Source organism: Fusarium graminearum, chromosome 3 (assembly GCF_000240135.3).
Source record: "Fusarium graminearum PH-1 chromosome 3, whole genome shotgun sequence".
NCBI lineage: Eukaryota > Fungi > Ascomycota > Sordariomycetes > Hypocreales > Nectriaceae > Fusarium > Fusarium graminearum.
The window spans coordinates 356,338-375,702 of NC_026476.1; the positions used below are offsets into that span (position 1 = coordinate 356,338).

Genomic DNA, 19,365 nt, shown 5'->3' on the forward strand with positions numbered 1-19,365 from the left:
AGGGCAGGAGTAGGGTTGGCGATAAAATGTACAAGTTATAATAGAGTAAACGATATCTTCTCTTCGATAGTATAAACGCAAAGCACATGAAGATAGATGTGCAATAAGCAACCAAGTGGATCAACTCTTGACTATTCACTGCTCTGGTGGTTCCAAAGTGTGGCCCATGGGTAACCTAACCTGTCTGTTTGAAGCAAGGCCTTTGATCTTCCCGTTCAGATCTTGATCACTTCTTGGCAATACTCAAACGAGAAAACAAAGGCGTCAGATTCGTCAGTTGGTTTCTTCTGTGCGCTCAGCGACCCACTTACCCCTGACGGACCGACGGGACTATTGAACCTTGCTTACACGGCACTTTCACAGCCAACTACAGCTCTTCCCAGTCTTGGAACTAGACTCAATTCAAGTTCAGCTACGACTAGCTTCCTCGAACTATCGTTTTACAGATCTTGGACCTGTAAATGATATTCAAATGCGCATAGTAGCAAATAGAATTAATCTCAATTAATTTCAAGCATATTGTCATGAATAAATGTCACGTCTCATGAGCAGAAACTTGTTTTCACTCCCTCCAACCTTTGCTGTTCATACACTCGTTTACCGTGACGCTGCCCGTTACTCTCATTAATATTCAGGATGCGTTTCGTCTCATTTGCCACTGTTCTTGGCGCTGCGCTACTCCCTGCAGTTAATGCTCGCCCTGCTTGTCGTCCTGATACGTCTGCTACGTCCGGAGTATCTGCGACCTCTGTTGCTACCACTACTGCTGCCGCTGTCGAAACTTCAAGCACCGAAGCTGCTACTACCGTAGACGCTTCTACGACTTATGAGACTACTACCGCCCTGGAGACTACAGTTGTCGTGTCCGCGACTGACGAGACTACGACTGCTTTGGAGACAACTGTTGCCATTTCCGAAACGGCCACTTCGGACTCTACCGCTCTGATCCCAACTACCACGGCCGAGACTCCTGCTGAGACCACCACGGCCGAGACAACTGTTGCTGAAATTGTGACCAATTCAGCTGAAACAACTATTGCTGAGATTGCGACCACAACTGCGGAAACCACTCTAGCCGAGATTACAACTACTACAGCTGAGACTACTGCTGTCGAAATTGTTACCACTGCAGCTGAAACAACTCCAGCTGAGATCGCAACTACCACAGCCGAGACAACCCCTGCTGAGGTTGTTACCACCACCACTGAAGCTGCCACAACCACCACCGCCGAAGCCGCCGGTCCAACCAACTTTGTTAAGAACGGTGGTTTCGAAGACAACACAAGCAACGCCTGGACTCTACTAAACAGCGACATTGCAAACAACCCTGGAAACGCTCACACCGGCGGCCAATACCTGTAAGTCATCCTCCCCATTCTTCCAAATCACAACCCTAACAAAACATAGCGAATTTTACGTCAACAACGACTTTGCCAACGGACAGAACCAAGCCTCCCAGACCATCAGCGGCCTCAGTACCGATCGCCAATACGGCTTCTCTTTCTACGCTAGTGTCTTCGGCACCCCAGAACCTGTCATCATTCCTAGTACCCTCTGTCACATTCAGGCGCGGCAGGGAGGTGCAGTGATTGCCCAATTCCCGCTGGACTTGAACAGTGTCGATTACTACGACATTTACAAGGTTAACTTTACGCCTTTGAGCAGCGATATTGATCTCAGCCTGCGACTTCGCTGTACCAATGGCCGGAGAGTTACGCTTGCTCTTGGTATAGATGATGTTGCTATTGGTGATGTTTTCTAGACAGCAGATTGGGTTGTTCTGTTGTCGTTGTGACAGCTTCTCCTAGATCACATTGCTCACCATGGGGCTCAGTCGACAAAGTTCTAGTCAGGCTATTTTTCTCACAGATAACTTGTTAATGATATGGTATATTTTTCTATGGTGATCTCTTTTGTAAATCTATATATGGAAGTAATAATTCATCATCCCTACTTAAGGGCATTGATTCACGAAGATGAAGTTGGCCCAAGTGAATACACATAAAGGTACAACAAGAATTATCCCGGGTTCAATATGCATGACATTAATAATGCGTTCTATTCTAACTAGTTTCGAGGCAATATGATCATGTCTGGGCCGGCCCAATAGCAACATCTAGATTATCAGGTATACAGGGTAGTAGTACTCCAACTAACAGATGCCCATACCACCTGATATATCTCTAACAAGATGGTGATGATACATGGACTATTAGAGATATTCCCATGACTCAGGGTTCTCCTCTTACTAAACCTTATGCTTAGGGAACATGGCAATCCATTTCTCAATCTGCTTGATCCCAGCTTCTTGAACCGCCTTGACCTCAGGCCAAATACTACCAGCGTTGCGGTACGTATCAGTGCAGTGATTCCCCATAGGGTTGATGAAGTGCTTCACATAAGTGCTGTTACCAAGAATCCCCCCAGGTCTTTGATCAGAAGCAAATGATGCTGCCCTCCAAGGATCAAACTTTCCATTCACCAAGACCGTCCTATTCAGATACCCAATCGGATCACTCCAACCACCGTATCGTGTATTCCATATATCAGCAGTCTTTCCCTTCGCCAAGCCAAAAGTTTCTCCATTCGGACCAGTGGGGAAGTAACGAGCACAGGTCTTTCTGAAGTAATCAGTATTGACCAAACGGGAGACCAGTGTTGGTGTTCCCTTTGGTGAACCCGTTTGCCAGTTTTCATCGGGTTCGTTGCAGAAGAGCCACTGGGCTTGCAGAGTATCGACGATGCTTGGAGCATCCAGACCCTTGGTAGCATAAACTAGACTGTCGGCGTCGCCGAAGTTGAAGCAGCCTGTGTTGTTCTCGCCTTTCCAAGGACCTTGTTGCTCGCATCGTCCTGGGATCCAGACCTCTTTTGTCCAGCGAGCATATCCCTTCAGAGCTTTGTCAAGTCCAACACCTTCTGCACCAGGAAGCTTCGATTTGTCTGTGGTATCAACGGCGTTTTCGACGTAGTCGCAGAATTGCCATGTGTCGCCTATACGCAAACTAGCTCCTTGAAATGTCTGTGGCCCATAGTTCAAGAGATTCATAAAGTCGTCGTTATGTTTCAGATCTGGAGCACCAAAGTCCGTCTTGATCTTCTGAATGTCATCCGCCGATCCTATAAAGTCCGTTAGCAGCTACGGAACCTAGTGGAGTGTCGATCCATCTTACCGTTCAGCATCACATCGTCCAGATGTTCAATCACCTTCTCCACATCTGCCGTGCAATTCTTGGGCAAATACGCCTTGGCAGCATCAAAGTACCTCCAGTAATTTGGAATCGCCTGAGGCGGTGCACTCGATGCCCAGGAAGCCCAAAAGGTATCGGGAGACTCCTTCTGAGAGAACATCACACGGTTACCTTGAGCAGAACAGCCGGTATGAACCCAAGGAACCTGGTCAGGTCTGGAACCACCGTTCTTGGCGAATGGTAACTCAGCAGTCTTTGCAAAGTGGATCTTGTCTCGTACCATCTGGTCTTCAGTGTAGTATTTCATATTTTCGGTTGTCAGCTGATCATAGGGTGAAGATTTTCCAAAGTAACGGTCTTCAAGCATGATCATGACCGCTCCGATGCGTCGAGCAATCATTCCACCTATAACGTAATCATCATGGAGCCAGAACTTTACTTGTTCAGCTTCGGCATCGAGGGGCGATATGAAAACGACGGGCGGGTTGCTGCCGTTGGCATAGTTCAAGCTGTACCAGTATCGCTGCTCAAAGGTGCCGAGGGATGGGTTATCGTGGTCAACGAGTTGGTGGAAGACGCCATCCACGACACCGGCCGTGCTATCAGCTTGGCGAGCATGAAGTTGAGCTTTTGCAGGGGTTTCGAAACGCGCTTCTTGCTTTAAGCTCAACCCCTGTCCGTGCTGGAGAAAAACGGCGATAGCCGCAAGGCTGTTGAGGAGATGCATTTCTTATTGCAGTTTGAGAAGCATGCAGGAACATAGGTGACAACAGATGGGTATTTACGATCTTTTAAGTAATTGTTCTTTACTCATTACCGAAGACTCGGCAGTCCGGTGTCTCGAATAAATTACTTAGGCTATAGTATAAACTCAAAACAACGCGTTAGTAAACTCAATTAAATTACGTCGAATGCCAATTGCAAGTTCCAGCTGCCATTCTCTGACAAGTCTATAATGCTGAAAAATAAAAGTGATTTTTAGATATTCTTGTTTATATACCTTTTCGCATAGTAATGCCAAGATAATGATGTGCAAGATATATATGGATCACGAAATTAACGTGGGTCGTTTCACAGCCCGATTGCAAACTGAAAACATGCTTACAGACCACTATTTACTACCTTGCAAACATCAAAAACTCCTACTGCATGAAAATTTCTACTTCCAATCCGCTGGGTAGACAGGCCATCATCATCTCGTTACGTTGGAGGGTAACATCTGTTGCAACAGCAAAGTCGTGATAGTGGAGTCGCCGCAATGTCGCGTCTGTTTTGGCGAACTCTAAATGTAAATCTAATCTGACTTGGGAAATATATTCGTTGGCGGGCCCGGACCGCATAGCTAGTTGTTTCTTTCAGCTGGCGACTAAACTATTGAAAAAAGCAATGAGCTGATACTGCCGTGTGCATCCAAAGTCAGGCATGTAAATGATGATGTTTGCAGATGGTAAGCTGAATATGGACAATTATCGTTCCCAAAGTGTTATAAAACCTGGATGAATTCCAGTAAATATATCTGTTATCCTTCAGTCCATCTCATACATCTAGTATAGTCTTATACTCCAGTCTGATACAGACCTTGTCAGGATGGCTGTCCTTCGTTTTATTACCGTAGCACTTGCTGCCATCACCAACGTCGCCAATGCCGTTCCTACCGACGCAACCAAGCGACAAGACAGCAACTTGCCCTTCCCACTAGCTCACTTCACCAACACAGTAGCGTCCGTCCAAAACACCTACTGCGGACCGACTGCCAACACACCTGGTGTCAAGTTTGGTGATCAAACCTTACTTCATGCCATTGGCGACGGCGATACTGTTCAACGTACCAACATTTATCACTCCGAGAGCTTGGGCATAATCGTCGCTTCCCAGGGCACAAATCTGTCAAGCATTGTCTCTCAATCCCACAACATTCAAGCTATTCCCATTATCCCAGATGCAAGACTTGGTCTGCCCTTTGGCTCAATGGTCTTTGCGGGGTGGCAAAATGCTTGGTCCAAGGGCTGGACCGATGTCAGTGCAGCACTGGCCGACACTATCAAGCAATTCCCCAATGACCAAATCATCGTCACGGGACACAGTCAGGGAGCTGCCATCTCACTGCTCACTGCATTGGCCATTCAGAACCAGTTCGGCAATGTCAGTACTATCCGGGAAATCATTGCTTATGGTCCCCCCCGCGTGGGAACCCCAGCGTTCGCCGACGCATTTGATACTATCTTCCCTGGAAAGTACACGGGCGTTGTTAATGGTGACGATTGGGTTCCTTCTCTCCCATCTCAACCTATCTACCGACACCCCTCTGGAATGGTTTGGATCAACCCTGCCAACTCAACATCGTGGAAGTACTATCCAGGCCAGGAGAACCCCGACGGACCTGACTCAAGAGTAATCCAGATGTTTTACCCAGGAACGCTGCAGTTCAACTGGGGAGACCATCAGGGAATTTACATGCACAGCTCTATGGGCACGACTCAAGGACCTTGCCCTGCTCAGGTTGGTGGGTTCTAATATGTGCTTGATTATTAGCAGCAAACACCACACTTTATGGGTTTGAAAGAGCCGTATTAGTTATCATCTGCTTGAATAATCCGGAACCTAATTGAGTTAATTATTTTGCGGCTACACAATGTACATATACAGCAACGCACATCTCAATACAAGTTAATGTAAAACTATGACAATTCATTTTTCCTTTCTTATTCAATGAAAATAGAGAAGTACTTGTTGCATCACAAAGAGGAGAGAAAATCTTAGTTCTGTAATGTTAGTTTCAAATTGTGCTAAAGAAATGTGAGGCCTATGTATTATATGACCTTTTTGCCTATGACTAGGTCTAGAGTACCGCATATATCCACAGTCTGATGACTATTCGTTCTGCTAAAATGATTATTTCTCTTGTTCTGATGACAAAGCAGATTTATCTCAACATTCTTGCTCGGGTTTCTCACCGTGACTCCTCTCAAAATGCGGGGGTTCGACACAACCAATCCATAGCAACTTCAACTCAAACCAAAACTTCAAAATGTCTACTAAACCATCGTTTGACTCCCTTCCTCTCCGTAAAGACGGTCCTCCCGGCAACGCTTGGGGCCTTTTCGGCGAAAATGACGAATGCGGCATGCTCAACCTCTTGACTCCTGACGTCGTAGCAAAAGCTGCTTCAGAGATCCGCGATGGCGTTCGAGTATCTACAGACTGGCCTCTGAATCGAATGTCGCGACCTTGTTTTGGCCGTGCACCTTTTAAGCATGAGATTAAGACAAAGACCCCTCGTGCAGTAAATGATGATACTTTGACGTTTAATACGCAGAGTAGTTCCCAGTGGGATGGTTTTAGGCATTATGCGTATCAGAAAGAGAAGCTTTGGTTCAATGGGAAGACGCTTGATGAGTTATTGTCGTCGGATATCAACGGTATTCATGGTAGGTCTTTGGATCTCCATAGACAGATTTAAGAGCTAATCGGTGTAGCCTGGGTTGACCGTGGTGGTATTGTTGGACGTGGAGTTCTTCTGGACTATGCCTCTTGGGCAGACAACAACAACATCCCCCTAACCCCCTTTGAAACCAAGTCGATTACAGTCACAACCCTAAAGGAAGTCGCCCAAAGTCAAGGCACAACCATTCAACAAGGTGACATACTCTTCATCCGAACAGGATGGGTCCGAGCCTACGAAAAGCTCTCTGATGGCGAGTGCAAGGAATTGGCAGATCACAAGGTCCCGCCTGCTCATGGCATTGAGTCCTCAGAGGAAACCCTGAGATGGCTCTGGGACCAAGGCTTTGCAGCCGTTGTTGGTGACCAGCCTAGTATGGAAGCGTGGCCTTGTCAGAATACCGATTTCTATCTACATGAATGGCTTCTAGCGGGTTGGGGGATGCCGATTGGAGAGTTGTTCGATTTGGAGGCTTTGAGCCATGAGTGTGAGAAGAGAAAGAGATGGTCTTTCTTTTTCTCGAGTATGCCACTCAAGGTAAGTTACTGTCAGTTCTGTCTTGTTTCTTAAACGTCTAATGTCAATAGGTTCCTGGAGGCGTAGCTAGTCCACCAAATGGCGTCGCGATCTTTTAAGAGTCTCGTACAAATGCAATGCGATATCTTGCTAATTCTGGAACTAAAGGATAATCGTACAAGCTCCATGGCTATCTAAATGTATCAATCATAATTCCAAATGAAACCACTCATCTGATCCCAATATAAGCACTAACGAATCTCGAAACGAACTTCTTCCAAATCATCACCCAAGTCCTCCACCGTCTTGATCTTGTCCTTGGTCCAGCCATACATATATGCCTGACTCACATACTCATACCATGTGTTCTCGCCGCTTGACTTTCTTCTTAGCAGAACAAGTTGTTTACAGCCTCCTACAACCGTCACCACTAGTCCTTCTCCCCCTTCACGACTTGGTGCAAGGCCAAAGTACCCCTTCTCAGTGCAAACAAGGTCGTAGTCATAGCGGTGGTGGCTCTCCATTTTCCTGCAGATATCGAGATCAAAGACTTCTGATTCCTTCGACGACTTTTCCCAGGCCTGGATCCCATCTTGCAAGAAATCTGGAGGAGCCTTGAAGATTTCTGATGTCTCGTTTTCCGTCATCAGCCGCCAAGCCACGTATGCTGCAAAACTCAAATCATCGTCCGTTGGACAGTCATCAAGCCTCATCAGAGTGCTTAGCAGAGCAGCCAAGTTTGTCTTTGAAGAGTCCCTTCCAAGGCCTTCATGAGATCCAGACTGTGCACTGTGTCTTCCAATGCTTGGGTATATGTCATGCACCCCACGCCCTGAAGCCGCCATGTATCGAATAACTGTCTTCACCACATCCATAGTGCTCTTGTCATTCGTGACAGGAACCTTGCAGTTGAGCTTATCAATAACGTATCCATTAACGTGAAGTGATGTTTGCGTCGTCGTTGGTTGCCCACATAGTAGTTTATCGTACTTTGCTTTGTCTGTAGGGAAAGGATGGGCAATGGAAATTGGTGGTTTACTGAAATCATATACCCACGAAGGAAGTGTTATCCTACCTCCAGTTGCGATAGATTGATTAATCGGATCAAGAAGAGCCCAAAGGCCGTCGCCACCATCGTCGGAAATGATGTACCGGTTCGCGTGGATATAAATTTCCTCAACAGACTTGTTGTAGTCTTCTTTTGGAGCTTGAACAGGTTGCGAATCTTTTTTTCGTTTCCTACTCCCAAAAGCAAGCCCTAAAGCTGAAAACACCTTGTCTCGAGGATCCCCGACTTCGCATCTCGACATTGCCCATAGCGCGACTTGAAAACTCAAACATCCTGCTAAGCAAAAATAAGTGTCGTTGACAATGATCGCGTCCATGGAGGCGCAGTAGTCCATCTGCAATGCGCTATAAGCCTGGAGGGCCGACTTGAATGCATCCCAGGAAGATTGGCGTGTCCCACATATGACTATGCCTCGTGACCCTGCTAGGAGCATTTCTTGGAAGACCCAGGCTCGTGTAAAGTAAGATCTTCGATACAACTTGTGCCATGCTTGCCAAATTTCCGGGACAGCCTTCGTTTTCTCCATTATATCTTGGATCTTCGGTAGAGCAAGAAGTAGGTGCCTGTCGACAAAGTCGGTAGGCTTGGGTTTGATATCTAGCGACTCTTGTACCTCCTTTGTAGCACGAGAAAGAATCGGAATTGAAGCAAATGCTAGACTTGAGGCGTACTCCTCTTCACCAATCCACATCAACACCGAAGTGGCCTTTGAGTAGATTTCGTACATCATAGAGACTTGGACGCCACGCTCTGAAATATCTCGTTGATTGATGCATATGGCATCAACCCACAGAGTCCTTGTTTCCGTTTCGGATCGAAGTGTCTCCAACGCTGCGTAACAATTCGGAGTGACTAGGATACGATCTCCGCCGCAGCTAGTGGGTACTGTGCCAACCTTTCCTTTCCATTCGTATGAGAGAGCTTCGAAGGAAGGTGACTTGGATAGCTCCTATGTTGCCAATGGTTAAAAAGTATTCATAGTTGACGAGAGGGAGGGAACTAGGCATACCACTTGGATCAGTGAAAAGCAGACAACATTTCCTTTTTGCCCTGGTTGAAGTTCTAATACCCTGATGAATCCTTGTGGGAGAGGCCGATACTCAAAGGACGTCTTGGGGTCTTTCCGTTGTTTCTCGGCGATCTTCAGATACTGGACATCACGACGCAACTTCTGGGCCTCAAGCAGAAGCTTGACGGTGGACTGTCGGCCCTTTTCCTTGGCATATGACAGAGCTGTCCGGCCTTTGTTGTCTTTACCATCCAGGTCGGCACCCATATCAATAAGAGACTGAACCACAATATCCTTGCCTGACTGAGCTGCGACAATGAGTGGGGTCTGGTCAGTGTCTTCCAAGTGGTCGATGTCTGCACCATACTTGGCCAACAGTTCCACCATCGCGGCTTGTCCTGTGCGGATAGCGACATATAAAGGGGAGAACTTCGAGCCTGGTACAAGATCACAGCCAGCTCCATTCTTCAAAAGAGTCTCGGTGACATGCCATTTGCCTTCCATCACCGCATGAAGCAAAGGAGTGCGTCCTGTTTGACCAGCCATTCTCACGTTCACACCCTTCTTGAGAAGGATGTCAATGATGGGCTCGAAGCCTCCTGACGCTGAAACCTCTAAGGGGTGAGGTAGACTGCTATTGCCCACCTCTATTTTGGCACCTCGATCCAAGAGAATCTCCACAGCATCTGCATGTCCCCCTTTAACCGCGAAAGTAAGGGGCGTTGATTTCATCCAACCTTTATGCTCGATATTAGCATGATGATTGCAAAGCAGATCAATTATAGTCTTGTTGCCTTTGCTTGCAGCGAGGCACAGGGCTGTATCTCCATATTCGTCAATCCTGTCGATCTGAGCACCGCTTTCGATCAATATCTTTACCGCGCATGCTTGATTTAGACGGGCGGCATGCACCAGTGGTATTCCTTCTCTATTTTTTCCATCAATGTTTGCTCCAGCTTTGATTAATCGGAGCATTTCTGGTATGGCACCATCCGAGGCTGCTGACACGAGCTGGTCGCCGTAGATGGGGTCGCCGCATTCATCTGCAGAATTGGTATCTTTTTCTTTGTTGATAGGGAAAGTTCTCCCGTTGTATTTGTCCACGACGTCTCCATCCTTGCTGTCCTCTCCTCCTGGCAAACCTTGGCCCAAGTTCGAAGCAGTGAGAAGGTCGGGGCATACCAGCTTCTTAGCAGAGGGCACCTTCTGAGGTTCCATAGCGATGGTGCTGCGTTTCGTGCCTCTGTTATGGCAATGACGGAATTAAAATGGAAGTCAGTTTTAGTAAAGTCAAGGCTTTGATTCAAATCAAGATTTTGAATGTCAGGGAAAGAGAGCAGAATATGGTTTTTTACTTTACGGGGAAACAGCACACTCACAGAACGTAATCGCGATTACCCAGGCTGATTCGGACGGATTAAGGAGTCGTTGCTGCCCAATTATACATTTCTCATTGAGTCTGAGGTGGCGGTGCCGGGCAGAAATACTAAGCCTCAGTTATGTTGTGACATGCCAGATGTTGGTGGCGCGGAATCTGACAGGGAATTAGTTGCGGAGAAAGCCTTGTGAGTCTTTATGCAGGCTAGTCATCTTGGGCGCGGATTCACAATAATCAGGCTACTAATGCGGCTACAGATATTTTCCAAGGCTCTCACATCCTGGCAGTATCAGCATACATCCATGTAGGTCGTCAGAAGTACACAAGAGACTTACTCCGCCAAGCTGAAAACATCGTCCCAGACAACGATCGAAACCCCGCATTATCATTTAACTTTCTTCGGTGTCTCGTCGAGTTATAGTTATGCCTGGTCTACCTAGATTTTCTGGCTGTCGCGGCAAACTTGATCTCAGTAGTTAACCTATCACTCAGTCATCTCGTGATGCTCCAAGCACGTCCAGGACGTCAAAGACGTCAAAGATGCACGCATCCTACTCCTTTTAGTCACATATAAGATTTGCTTCCAGAATGAAAGACTTGAAGATCTATTGGCGATGATACATAAGGTACCAAACTGCAAGCCCACATCAAACTAAGTCCCATTATGGGGAATAGAGTTAATCAAATCTTACTCTCGCCTTGGAACGCTTCAAAGGATTCTTGCTCTCCTTCACAGACTTACTACCTGGCTCCAGCGGTGGGTTACAGACACTGGGATCGTTATCAGCAGGAAGTCTAAGTTCGACAAGACCAAAATAGTAATCGAGGGCTTCAGAGAGACCGCCATTATTTGATCCAGACGACGTATATAATGCTGGACCATCGAGCACCTCGCCGCCATTGATCCCTCTCAAGTCATTGTTTGTGCTTGATCCCCCGCATTGGGATTCTGTTTCTTTCTTTGCTGAATCTGTCGTTGTTTTGTCGTAATTGAAATTCTTTCGCACTTTATCCCGCACCCATCGTCGGATCTCTTTGGCCTGTGGCACAATAACTTTATTCTCGGCTTGTTTGACAGCAATGTCGAGGCCCTTGGCCTCACAATCACATCCCATATTGGCCGGGGCACGGCATATGGCACAGTCCGGATCCATCCTAATTACCGCAAGTCGTTTTCCTTTGTCTTTAGGTTCTGATGGCTCTAAAGCGGGAATATATTCTACATGTCGTCTTGAAGATGTTTCGTCTTCTGAATCTTGACGGGTAGGGGATTGGAGAACAAGATCATCCTCGTGTTCATCCGAGTCCCAATTTTCATACGCGTCCACCTCAAATGCGGATTGAATTGTGCTTCTTTTGCCCGGACCAGAGTCGCTCATATAATCATTCTGATCATCAAATCCGTCTTGTTCAACAATGTCTTCATAAGAGGGCGGTAGTGATTTGAGTGCCAAAAGTCGCATGTGGCCCACGACGTGGTTTTCCATCGGCATATCCGTCTTTTCAAGGCCACAAAGAGGACAAGCTATGAATAATGGCCCTATCGTATGAGCATTGCGATCTGCCAGCACGTCAAGCTGGGCATCTGTGAGTTTACGAGGATGACTCGTTTTCATGTGATTGACGTAATCAACTCTTGTTTCGGCCATGAACTCTCCGTGGGCTTTCGATTTACAGCGCCATCGCAGGGTGTGTTCTTTCATATGCTTGATCCACATATTACTGTGAGAGTATAAATGCTCTGGCGAATCGCAATTCTCAAAGAGACAGACATAGGGATCAAGGTCGTTCTTGACATGAAGCCTACAATTAGTTAGTTCACCATTCCCTGGCCGCCAATTGAAGCGATGAGCGCTAGGAGAAACTTGAGAAAACTTACTTCCACTTCTTCTCATCAAGCACTTCACGGATTGGTAAGACGTGGAAGCAATATGGGCAGGTGACCTCAGCCACTGCTTCGATGCAACTTTCCCATGCCTGAGCCAAAGCGAGATCTCTTCCGAAATTAGCAGCTGCGTTTTCAATTCCCTCCACAGTCTCTTCAGTAGGCTCTGCCACATAGTCATCGGGTGGAGGCGATACTAGCGTTTTCCTGTACTGTAGTTCAATATTCTTTTTCTCTCTGTTGTACCTTCGCATAAGACCAGCAGTAGGTGGTGGAGGAAAGCAGAGTTCATCATTGCTACTAAGCGCAACCGTCTGCGATACTGAGATGACAGAAGGAACAGTGGCCCGTTTGAAATTCTCCGGTGAGAGAGTTGTTGCTGTTTTAGTGATAGACTGAACTTGGCTCCGACTGGACGCTTCCACGACACGCCGCTTCATGGGCCCTTGTGCTATTTCTTCTGTTGGTTCTGGCCTTGGATGCGATATGACGGGCTTTGCAACGGCTGCTTGAAGACGAATTGGGGCTCTCTCATAACGTTCACGACGGTAAAGAATCTGTTTCCGCCGAAGAATCATGGTGGATGCAAGACGTATACGAATATCTTCGCTTGTTCCAGAAAATCGGTCGCGTATGTAATTCATAAAAAGCTGTCGCAAAAACGGCTCTGCGTCATTCCCTTCATCGTCTCTGATTTTGAAAAAGTTGACAGCTTTGGCGTTTTGCGTCTCTTTACTTGCGCGACGGATGGTATTTGAGATTTTGTGAAGTAAAGTGATCTCATCCCGCAGGTTGTCCAGTGTATCATTGAATTCTTGCAAGGAGTCTGCCAGTTGTTGCTCGGTCAACTCACAAAGGGTAGAGTTGATAAGTCGAGTACCTGTCAACAAGGCATGATTAAAACCAAAACTAAATGACCCAATGCCTGGTATTTGAGACTTGGAACTGCCACCTACATGACTTGATCCGGTAATTGAGTGTCTCCAATAAAGCAACAATGGCATCCTTGACATCAGGAGCCTCTCTCAAGCGATTATCCAACGAAGCTTTGCTCGCACTGAAGACATTCAAATTGGCTGCCCAAAGAGAGAACCTCGCAAGTTGATCCTCAACTCGCACTAGTGACGGTGATAGTCTTGAGGTGAGAGACGCAGTGACCTTGTCAGCCTTGCCAGTACTGTTGAGGCATTTTTGAAAGGACTCGAGACATGACTTGGCGCAGTCTACTATTGTGATTTGTGGTAATGGTTCTTGTTGCTCAGTCGTGGCCTGGGTTGACATTGTGTAGTCATTGCTTCTAGAGGAATCAAGAGCCTCACATAAACCAAAATGTCAAGATAGTTGATATGCATAAAAGCCTAAATAGTGAGGCAACTGCCAAGAAAAAGAGGGGTAAAGATGAGACAACCCCTGTATGACTATTAAAATTGTCTCTAATCTGATAATCCTCAGCCTCGTTTGGACATACCCCAGCATGTCAGCAACAACTAAAAAGACTCACCGAATCCATCTCATCAACTCGCCTCGCTTCCGACAGTGACGGCACTGTCAAGATGAACTGGGGAATCGCTACGTCTACTGGTTGCAACAAAATATCATTGATGCAACTTACCTACAAGGCGATTCAGCAAATCACCACCACTCTACGGCTCGACGAACAAGACGAGGACCTCAAAGCATTCTATTCCAAACTTATCGTCTACTGCACTATAATAGAGAGCCGGCTAATCTCTTTTCGCGAAACCGATTTTTCACCTAGCAGCCTTGTCAATTTATTGTCAACCCCTTTGGAACGAATATTCACCGATACCTTTCGTCGTCTCTTGGTTAGTTCCTGGCCACTGGAATTAGCCAAGCTTCACGGAAGAATCAGAAGTATCAAAAATAACGCCGCCAAAATCGAAATCCTTGGAATCTACTTGGAAATTGGATCAACATCTGACGTTCACGATGAGATTGCGAAATCCCTGGACTTTTGTGAAAATGAGCTCAGGGTCAGATACCCAGAAGACTTATCCCACTGGGCTTTTGAAGATCTGGCTCCCCAGTTGAGTATCAGCGAGCCTACCTACGCCGTCTGGAACGCAGCCCAATCGATATTTAAAGCCATGGTGTCATGCATGGATTGTCCTTGCACACCAGCACATGACCTTAGCGCTCGTCTCTTCATGGGAACTTATCGAAAGCCCGAGATTCAGTCTAACGATAAGATAGACCAAGTTGACTTCAACATGTTTCTATCATCCCAGCAGAACTGGCAAGAAGCGATCGTTCACACAACTAAAGAGAAAAAGGTTCAGATAGTTATCGACGAACCGCACGGTCAGCGACCAAAGAAGGAGTGCATTAGGACTATGAAAGTCAAAAGCTTATGTGAACCGATCGCCAAGATTAACTCCAAAGCTTCATATCGTCTTGTCTTCAAGGTCACCCAAAACCAACTATTTAAGCTGCAGTCGGAAAGAAGTGGCAAGCCGATTGATAACTCACAAAGCGCCGTGTCGCTCGATGAGTTCTTGAGAAACAGATCTGGATCTTTGACGGAAAAGACAAAGCGTATCTTGGCGGTGATCCTTGCTTCCGCTGTTTTCCATCTTCACAATACTCCATGGTTACAATCTACCTGGAGCTCATCCGACATCTTATTCTTTCGAACACCATCATCAGCAATACCACTCAGACCATTCATTCATAGACCACTTTCAAGTCTTCATCAAACCGAAGAACCGATTTCAAATGATGGAACAGCCCTGGACTCAGACGACATCGATCCAGATGATATTGATCCAGACGACATCTTAAGCCATGATTGCCCCACACTCGTCATTCTAGCGATTATGCTATTAGAGTTGTACTTTGTGGCCCCTTTTGACATCTTGGCCCAAAGATTCAACATCAATCTCGAACCAGATTCGCAGACCACAGCCTTTACAAGATATATGGATGTCAACTATGTCTTCAAAGCTTGCCAAAAGGAAATTCCCAATAACTCGCAGTTCTACTTGGCCGTTGAGAACTGCTTGGATCCAAAGGTCTGGCAGGATGAAGAAGGGAGGAAGCTCGATGAGCCTACATTGAGAGCCAAGATCTACAAGAGTGTCGTTCTACCGCTCGAGACGGAGCTGAGTCAGGCTTATGGCGATGTTCGGATTGAGGATCTAGACCGTATTGCACAAGATATTGACTTTGGGTGTTGGGGTCAACCGCTGAAAACACGGGATCAACAGAGCAGTACTTCAAATGCGAATGGTCGTGTTTCTGTATCCGCAGACTGTCCTCGTCAATGTTCAGACGTGCTACCATTACGACATCAACACACGGATGAAAACAGTCGCGACAGCAGAGCGCTGATGGATCCCCCATCGAACAAGAGAAGATGCAGTCGCTCCCCCAGTGGCGTGGAATCCAATGGTGTCTTGTCCGAACTATCATCCCTACCAGACGTACCATCTTACTCCCGCTCATCTTACACCGTCGGTATCCTCTGCGCCCTCCCACTCGAACTTCTTGCGGTGAGGGCGCTATTCGACGCCAAGCACGACAGTCCTAGATACATACGTGGAGACAGCAACACATACGCACTGGGTACATTGAGCAATCATATGGTAGTGGCAGCTTGTCTCCCAGCTGGCGAGTACGGGACGAATGCAGCTGCAGACTCAGCGTCCAACATGAAAAGAACATATCCCAACATTGAATTCTGTCTTCTCGTTGGTATTGGGGGAGGTGCTCCAACTCAGGATAATGATATAAGGCTGGGTGACGTGGTTGTGAGTCTGCCCACGACTAAATACCCTGGCGTGATTCAATATGACCTCGGTAAAGAGATTGAAGGTAGCACTTTTGAACTTACAGGGAGTCTTCACCGTCCTCCCCGCTGTCTAATGACGGCTGTCAGCTCTCTGCGATCCAATCCTGATCTTCCCTCCAACGCTCTTCAGTCATCCCTTGAAGAAGTCACAAGACGTGTTCCAGAGTCTTGGAAAGCACGTTATACACATCCCGGACAAGATCGAGATTGCCTTTTGAAAACTACATGTACTTCTTGTCAAACACAAGGTGCATGTTCCAACAGAGAAGCACATGTGCATAAAAGAACACCCAGGCCAACCAACCATCCAGAGATCCACTATGGTCTTATCGCGTCAGGAAACAGGGTACTAAAAGACGCATGTGTGAGGGATCGCTGGGCCAGGGACTACGGTATCTTGTGTTTCGAAATGGAGGCGGCTGGAGTTATGAATACGTTCCCATGTCTTGTTATCAGGGGTATCTGCGACTATGCTGACTCTCACAAGAATAAACGGTGGCAACATTACGCAGCTGCGACGGCGGCTGCTTACGCCAAGTTACTACTTGGTCACACAGCTGCAAATATTACGGACTGCGTAAGACTGTCAATGGAAGGAGAACAGGAGGGTTTCTTAGTCAACGAGTTGGAAGAAAGATCTTTTAAACGGCAAAGGGTCTCAAATGTAATGGTAGATACTCCATAGTATAAGTACATGTGGCAGGGCGTAAACAGTCTTACAAGCTAAAACCTCCAAGAATCAAGGTATTACAACTAGGTCTTCAGCGAGATCCCATTAGCTACCTGTCACAGTACAATCGCAGTTCAAGAAGAACTAGACACTTGAAACAAATCAAATAAAAATATTCTTGTGTTATTAAGCTGTCTAGTCACCTAGTCTGATCTAATATCCCATCGATTACTAAATCAGTGCCGGCCCTTATGCAATGCACCAGATCATGCAGCTTTCTGCTGACTTGTCACACCTGATTTGAAATGTTTCTTATCAGAGCACGTGATGATCAGATCAGGTTCAAGAGGGGGAGCTACAGCCTTGAAATCCTTACCCCATCTCGAAGTGTTGCTTGGGCTTTTCTCTCCGCATGCCTACAAAAAGCAGTTGGGCACTTTACAATGGCTGCAGAACCTCAGATTAATCTGCCAACACTCCGAATCAAGGATGCAACACGAATCAATTTGGAGCAAATACTGAGATGGTATGTGCATCATCCCTCTATCGAATATTGCTTCACAACGGTCTTACAGCATACTCGCAGTCCAAAGGAGAGTCCAGCAAGAGTCATTCTCCTTGTTGGTCGTTCTGGCGCAGGAAAGTCCTCAATTACAGAACACGCTACAAAGACAGTCGGCTATTGTAATGATACCAAGACTTTGTGTATGTTTAAAGAACTGTTATTTGTTACGTCACTGACCCAGAACATCTAGCAACGAACGATTGCGAGGTTCTACGAACGACTGTCGACGACAGCCAGTACTTCTTTATTGATACCCCCGGTTTTGACTGCGACGTGTCTGCCGCCATAGCTTTTAGGCGGATTACTACCCTTCTCGATACGATCCATGGCCACGCCGTACTGATAGGGCTGTGGTATATCGTCGACACTACGAGATACCATACATCATTGGATACGTCAGCAGTTGGATTGATCAAATACTGCTTTGAAACGCCACTCTTCCCTTTTACGACTATCATTGCTAGCCGCTGGGATTCCGGCATGTCTCTTGAACAGCTGGAACATCGTTTCGAGCAGAGGCTGGACACTCTGAGAGAATTCATAGATGGTGGAGCCTCTGTACTTAAGTACGCGGAAGTATATGGGGATGGCACTGAGAAGCCCGATATAAACCGGTGGTTCGAACAGGGTAGACAAGATTCAATCCTGCAGCAGCTGCAAATCATCGCCCGACAGTGTCGAAACTCACCACACTTCGGGCTTCGACGGCGCAACACTGGTAATTCAGCACCCTCGACCGAATCAGCATCCTCGACTGAAACACAAGGTATTTGGACTTGATCTACTATAGAATACTGAAGCTAAACATCACAGGTCGTCTTCGAATGTTTCTTTTCCAAAACCCGCTCTCTTCTCTGAATTATGGCCAATCTGGCTCATCTGCGCCTGGTCCGAATTTTGTCCCAGCAATCTTGCGGGATGATCCTTCTAACTTGAATGACATAACTTCTTTTCCTGGCATTCCTTCGGAGAGGTTCAACTTTGCGTGCCATCTTGGGATAGTTGCTATCCGAGATGAAGTTTTTGTAGATAACACAATTTCTTTCAGAGACAAGCTTGCTACTGGAAAGATATACGAACACCCTGGTCTCGGCCTAGAGCAATCCATAGACGCAATCGGAAGACGGGTAGACTCAAACTTTCTTAGGACCATCACAGCATTAGAGTTTGTGTCTTATTCAAGCATGAATGGTGAGGAGCTTGATGCTCTATGTACGTTAACAACTTCCTTTCCCTCTCTACATATCCCCTTTTCTTCGCCCTCGTCTCAGTAAATCTAATGTCTGATAAACAAAATCAAGTACAGCAGCTAGTCAGCGTACACGGATTTATGCACATTCGGCCGATTTATCAACCTATATTCTGGAACTGCCACGATGTCGCCTGTCGATTCGCTTACCTAGCTGCTACACCTGCATCAGATTTGAGCCGTCTCCGCCGATTGTCCACAATATTCGAGCGTTCCAAATTCCCGTTTCTGAGGCGAATACAGTTCTCATCTGTTGATATATTCACAATGTACCTAATGACCGGAATGGAAAGGGCGCTATTCGACATCTTAAGAAGTAGTAAGCCCTACATATCTCGCCTGGCCTCAGAGGGCAAGACTTGCGCCGATATGATGGCACTGAGGTTTCCAACCCTGAGAGATCTGAACGAAGTAGCCGATACGGAATGGGATGATTTTATTTACTACAGTGATACAAGCATATTGCGATGGTTAACCGGTGGGGAACTGACAGTAAGGGCGGGGACTAGACCTTTCACTAGTCATCAAACACAAGAATAAGCAATGTCACACTTGATTTTAGCTTTAGTATATTATTCTA

General features: G+C 46.6%; 9 protein-coding genes across 9 annotated transcripts; 5 read left to right on the forward strand and 4 right to left on the reverse strand.

Moving 5' to 3' along the window:
* Window positions 1-636: 636 nt before the first annotated feature.
* FGSG_04816 (uncharacterized protein) lies at window positions 637-1,762 on the forward strand (the record flags this gene model as incomplete). Its single annotated transcript, XM_011324964.1, has 2 exons — window positions 637-1,358; window positions 1,408-1,762. The coding sequence occupies 2 exons, from the start codon at window positions 637-639 to the stop codon at window positions 1,760-1,762; spliced, it is 1,077 nt and encodes a 358-aa protein (XP_011323266.1).
* A 486-nt stretch (window positions 1,763-2,248) lies between these two features.
* FGSG_04817 (uncharacterized protein) lies at window positions 2,249-3,918 on the reverse strand (the record flags this gene model as incomplete). Its single annotated transcript, XM_011324965.1, has 2 exons — window positions 2,249-3,120; window positions 3,174-3,918. The coding sequence occupies 2 exons, from the start codon at window positions 3,916-3,918 to the stop codon at window positions 2,249-2,251; spliced, it is 1,617 nt and encodes a 538-aa protein (XP_011323267.1).
* Window positions 3,919-4,622: 704 nt separating this feature from the next.
* Window positions 4,623-5,705, forward strand: FGSG_04818 (uncharacterized protein; the record flags this gene model as incomplete). The annotated part of the gene is made up of 2 exons (XM_011324966.1): window positions 4,623-4,638; window positions 4,768-5,705. The coding sequence occupies 2 exons, from the start codon at window positions 4,623-4,625 to the stop codon at window positions 5,703-5,705; spliced, it is 954 nt and encodes a 317-aa protein (XP_011323268.1).
* Window positions 5,706-6,219: 514 nt separating this feature from the next.
* FGSG_04819 (uncharacterized protein) lies at window positions 6,220-7,268 on the forward strand (the record flags this gene model as incomplete). Its single annotated transcript, XM_011324967.1, has 3 exons — window positions 6,220-6,619; window positions 6,668-7,170; window positions 7,221-7,268. 3 exons carry the CDS (start codon window positions 6,220-6,222, stop codon window positions 7,266-7,268), a joined length of 951 nt encoding a protein of 316 aa, XP_011323269.1.
* A 132-nt stretch (window positions 7,269-7,400) lies between these two features.
* On the reverse strand, window positions 7,401-7,796 carry FGSG_12620 (uncharacterized protein; the record flags this gene model as incomplete). Its single annotated transcript, XM_011324968.1, has 1 exon — window positions 7,401-7,796. One exon carries the CDS (start codon window positions 7,794-7,796, stop codon window positions 7,401-7,403), a length of 396 nt encoding a protein of 131 aa, XP_011323270.1.
* A 1,386-nt stretch (window positions 7,797-9,182) lies between these two features.
* On the reverse strand, window positions 9,183-9,959 carry FGSG_12621 (uncharacterized protein; the record flags this gene model as incomplete). Its single annotated transcript, XM_011324969.1, has 1 exon — window positions 9,183-9,959. The coding sequence occupies one exon, from the start codon at window positions 9,957-9,959 to the stop codon at window positions 9,183-9,185; it is 777 nt and encodes a 258-aa protein (XP_011323271.1).
* A 1,251-nt stretch (window positions 9,960-11,210) lies between these two features.
* On the reverse strand, window positions 11,211-13,771 carry FGSG_04821 (uncharacterized protein; the record flags this gene model as incomplete). The annotated part of the gene is made up of 5 exons (XM_011324970.1): window positions 11,211-11,239; window positions 11,348-12,408; window positions 12,485-12,697; window positions 12,737-13,370; window positions 13,447-13,771. 5 exons carry the CDS (start codon window positions 13,769-13,771, stop codon window positions 11,211-11,213), a joined length of 2,262 nt encoding a protein of 753 aa, XP_011323272.1.
* A 272-nt stretch (window positions 13,772-14,043) lies between these two features.
* Window positions 14,044-16,654, forward strand: FGSG_04822 (uncharacterized protein; the record flags this gene model as incomplete). The annotated part of the gene is made up of 2 exons (XM_011324971.1): window positions 14,044-16,260; window positions 16,550-16,654. The coding sequence occupies 2 exons, from the start codon at window positions 14,044-14,046 to the stop codon at window positions 16,652-16,654; spliced, it is 2,322 nt and encodes a 773-aa protein (XP_011323273.1).
* An 840-nt stretch (window positions 16,655-17,494) lies between these two features.
* Window positions 17,495-19,353, forward strand: FGSG_04823 (uncharacterized protein; the record flags this gene model as incomplete). Its single annotated transcript, XM_011324972.1, has 6 exons — window positions 17,495-17,497; window positions 17,547-17,676; window positions 17,727-18,302; window positions 18,350-18,748; window positions 18,838-19,277; window positions 19,348-19,353. 6 exons carry the CDS (start codon window positions 17,495-17,497, stop codon window positions 19,351-19,353), a joined length of 1,554 nt encoding a protein of 517 aa, XP_011323274.1.
* Window positions 19,354-19,365: the final 12 nt, after the last annotated feature.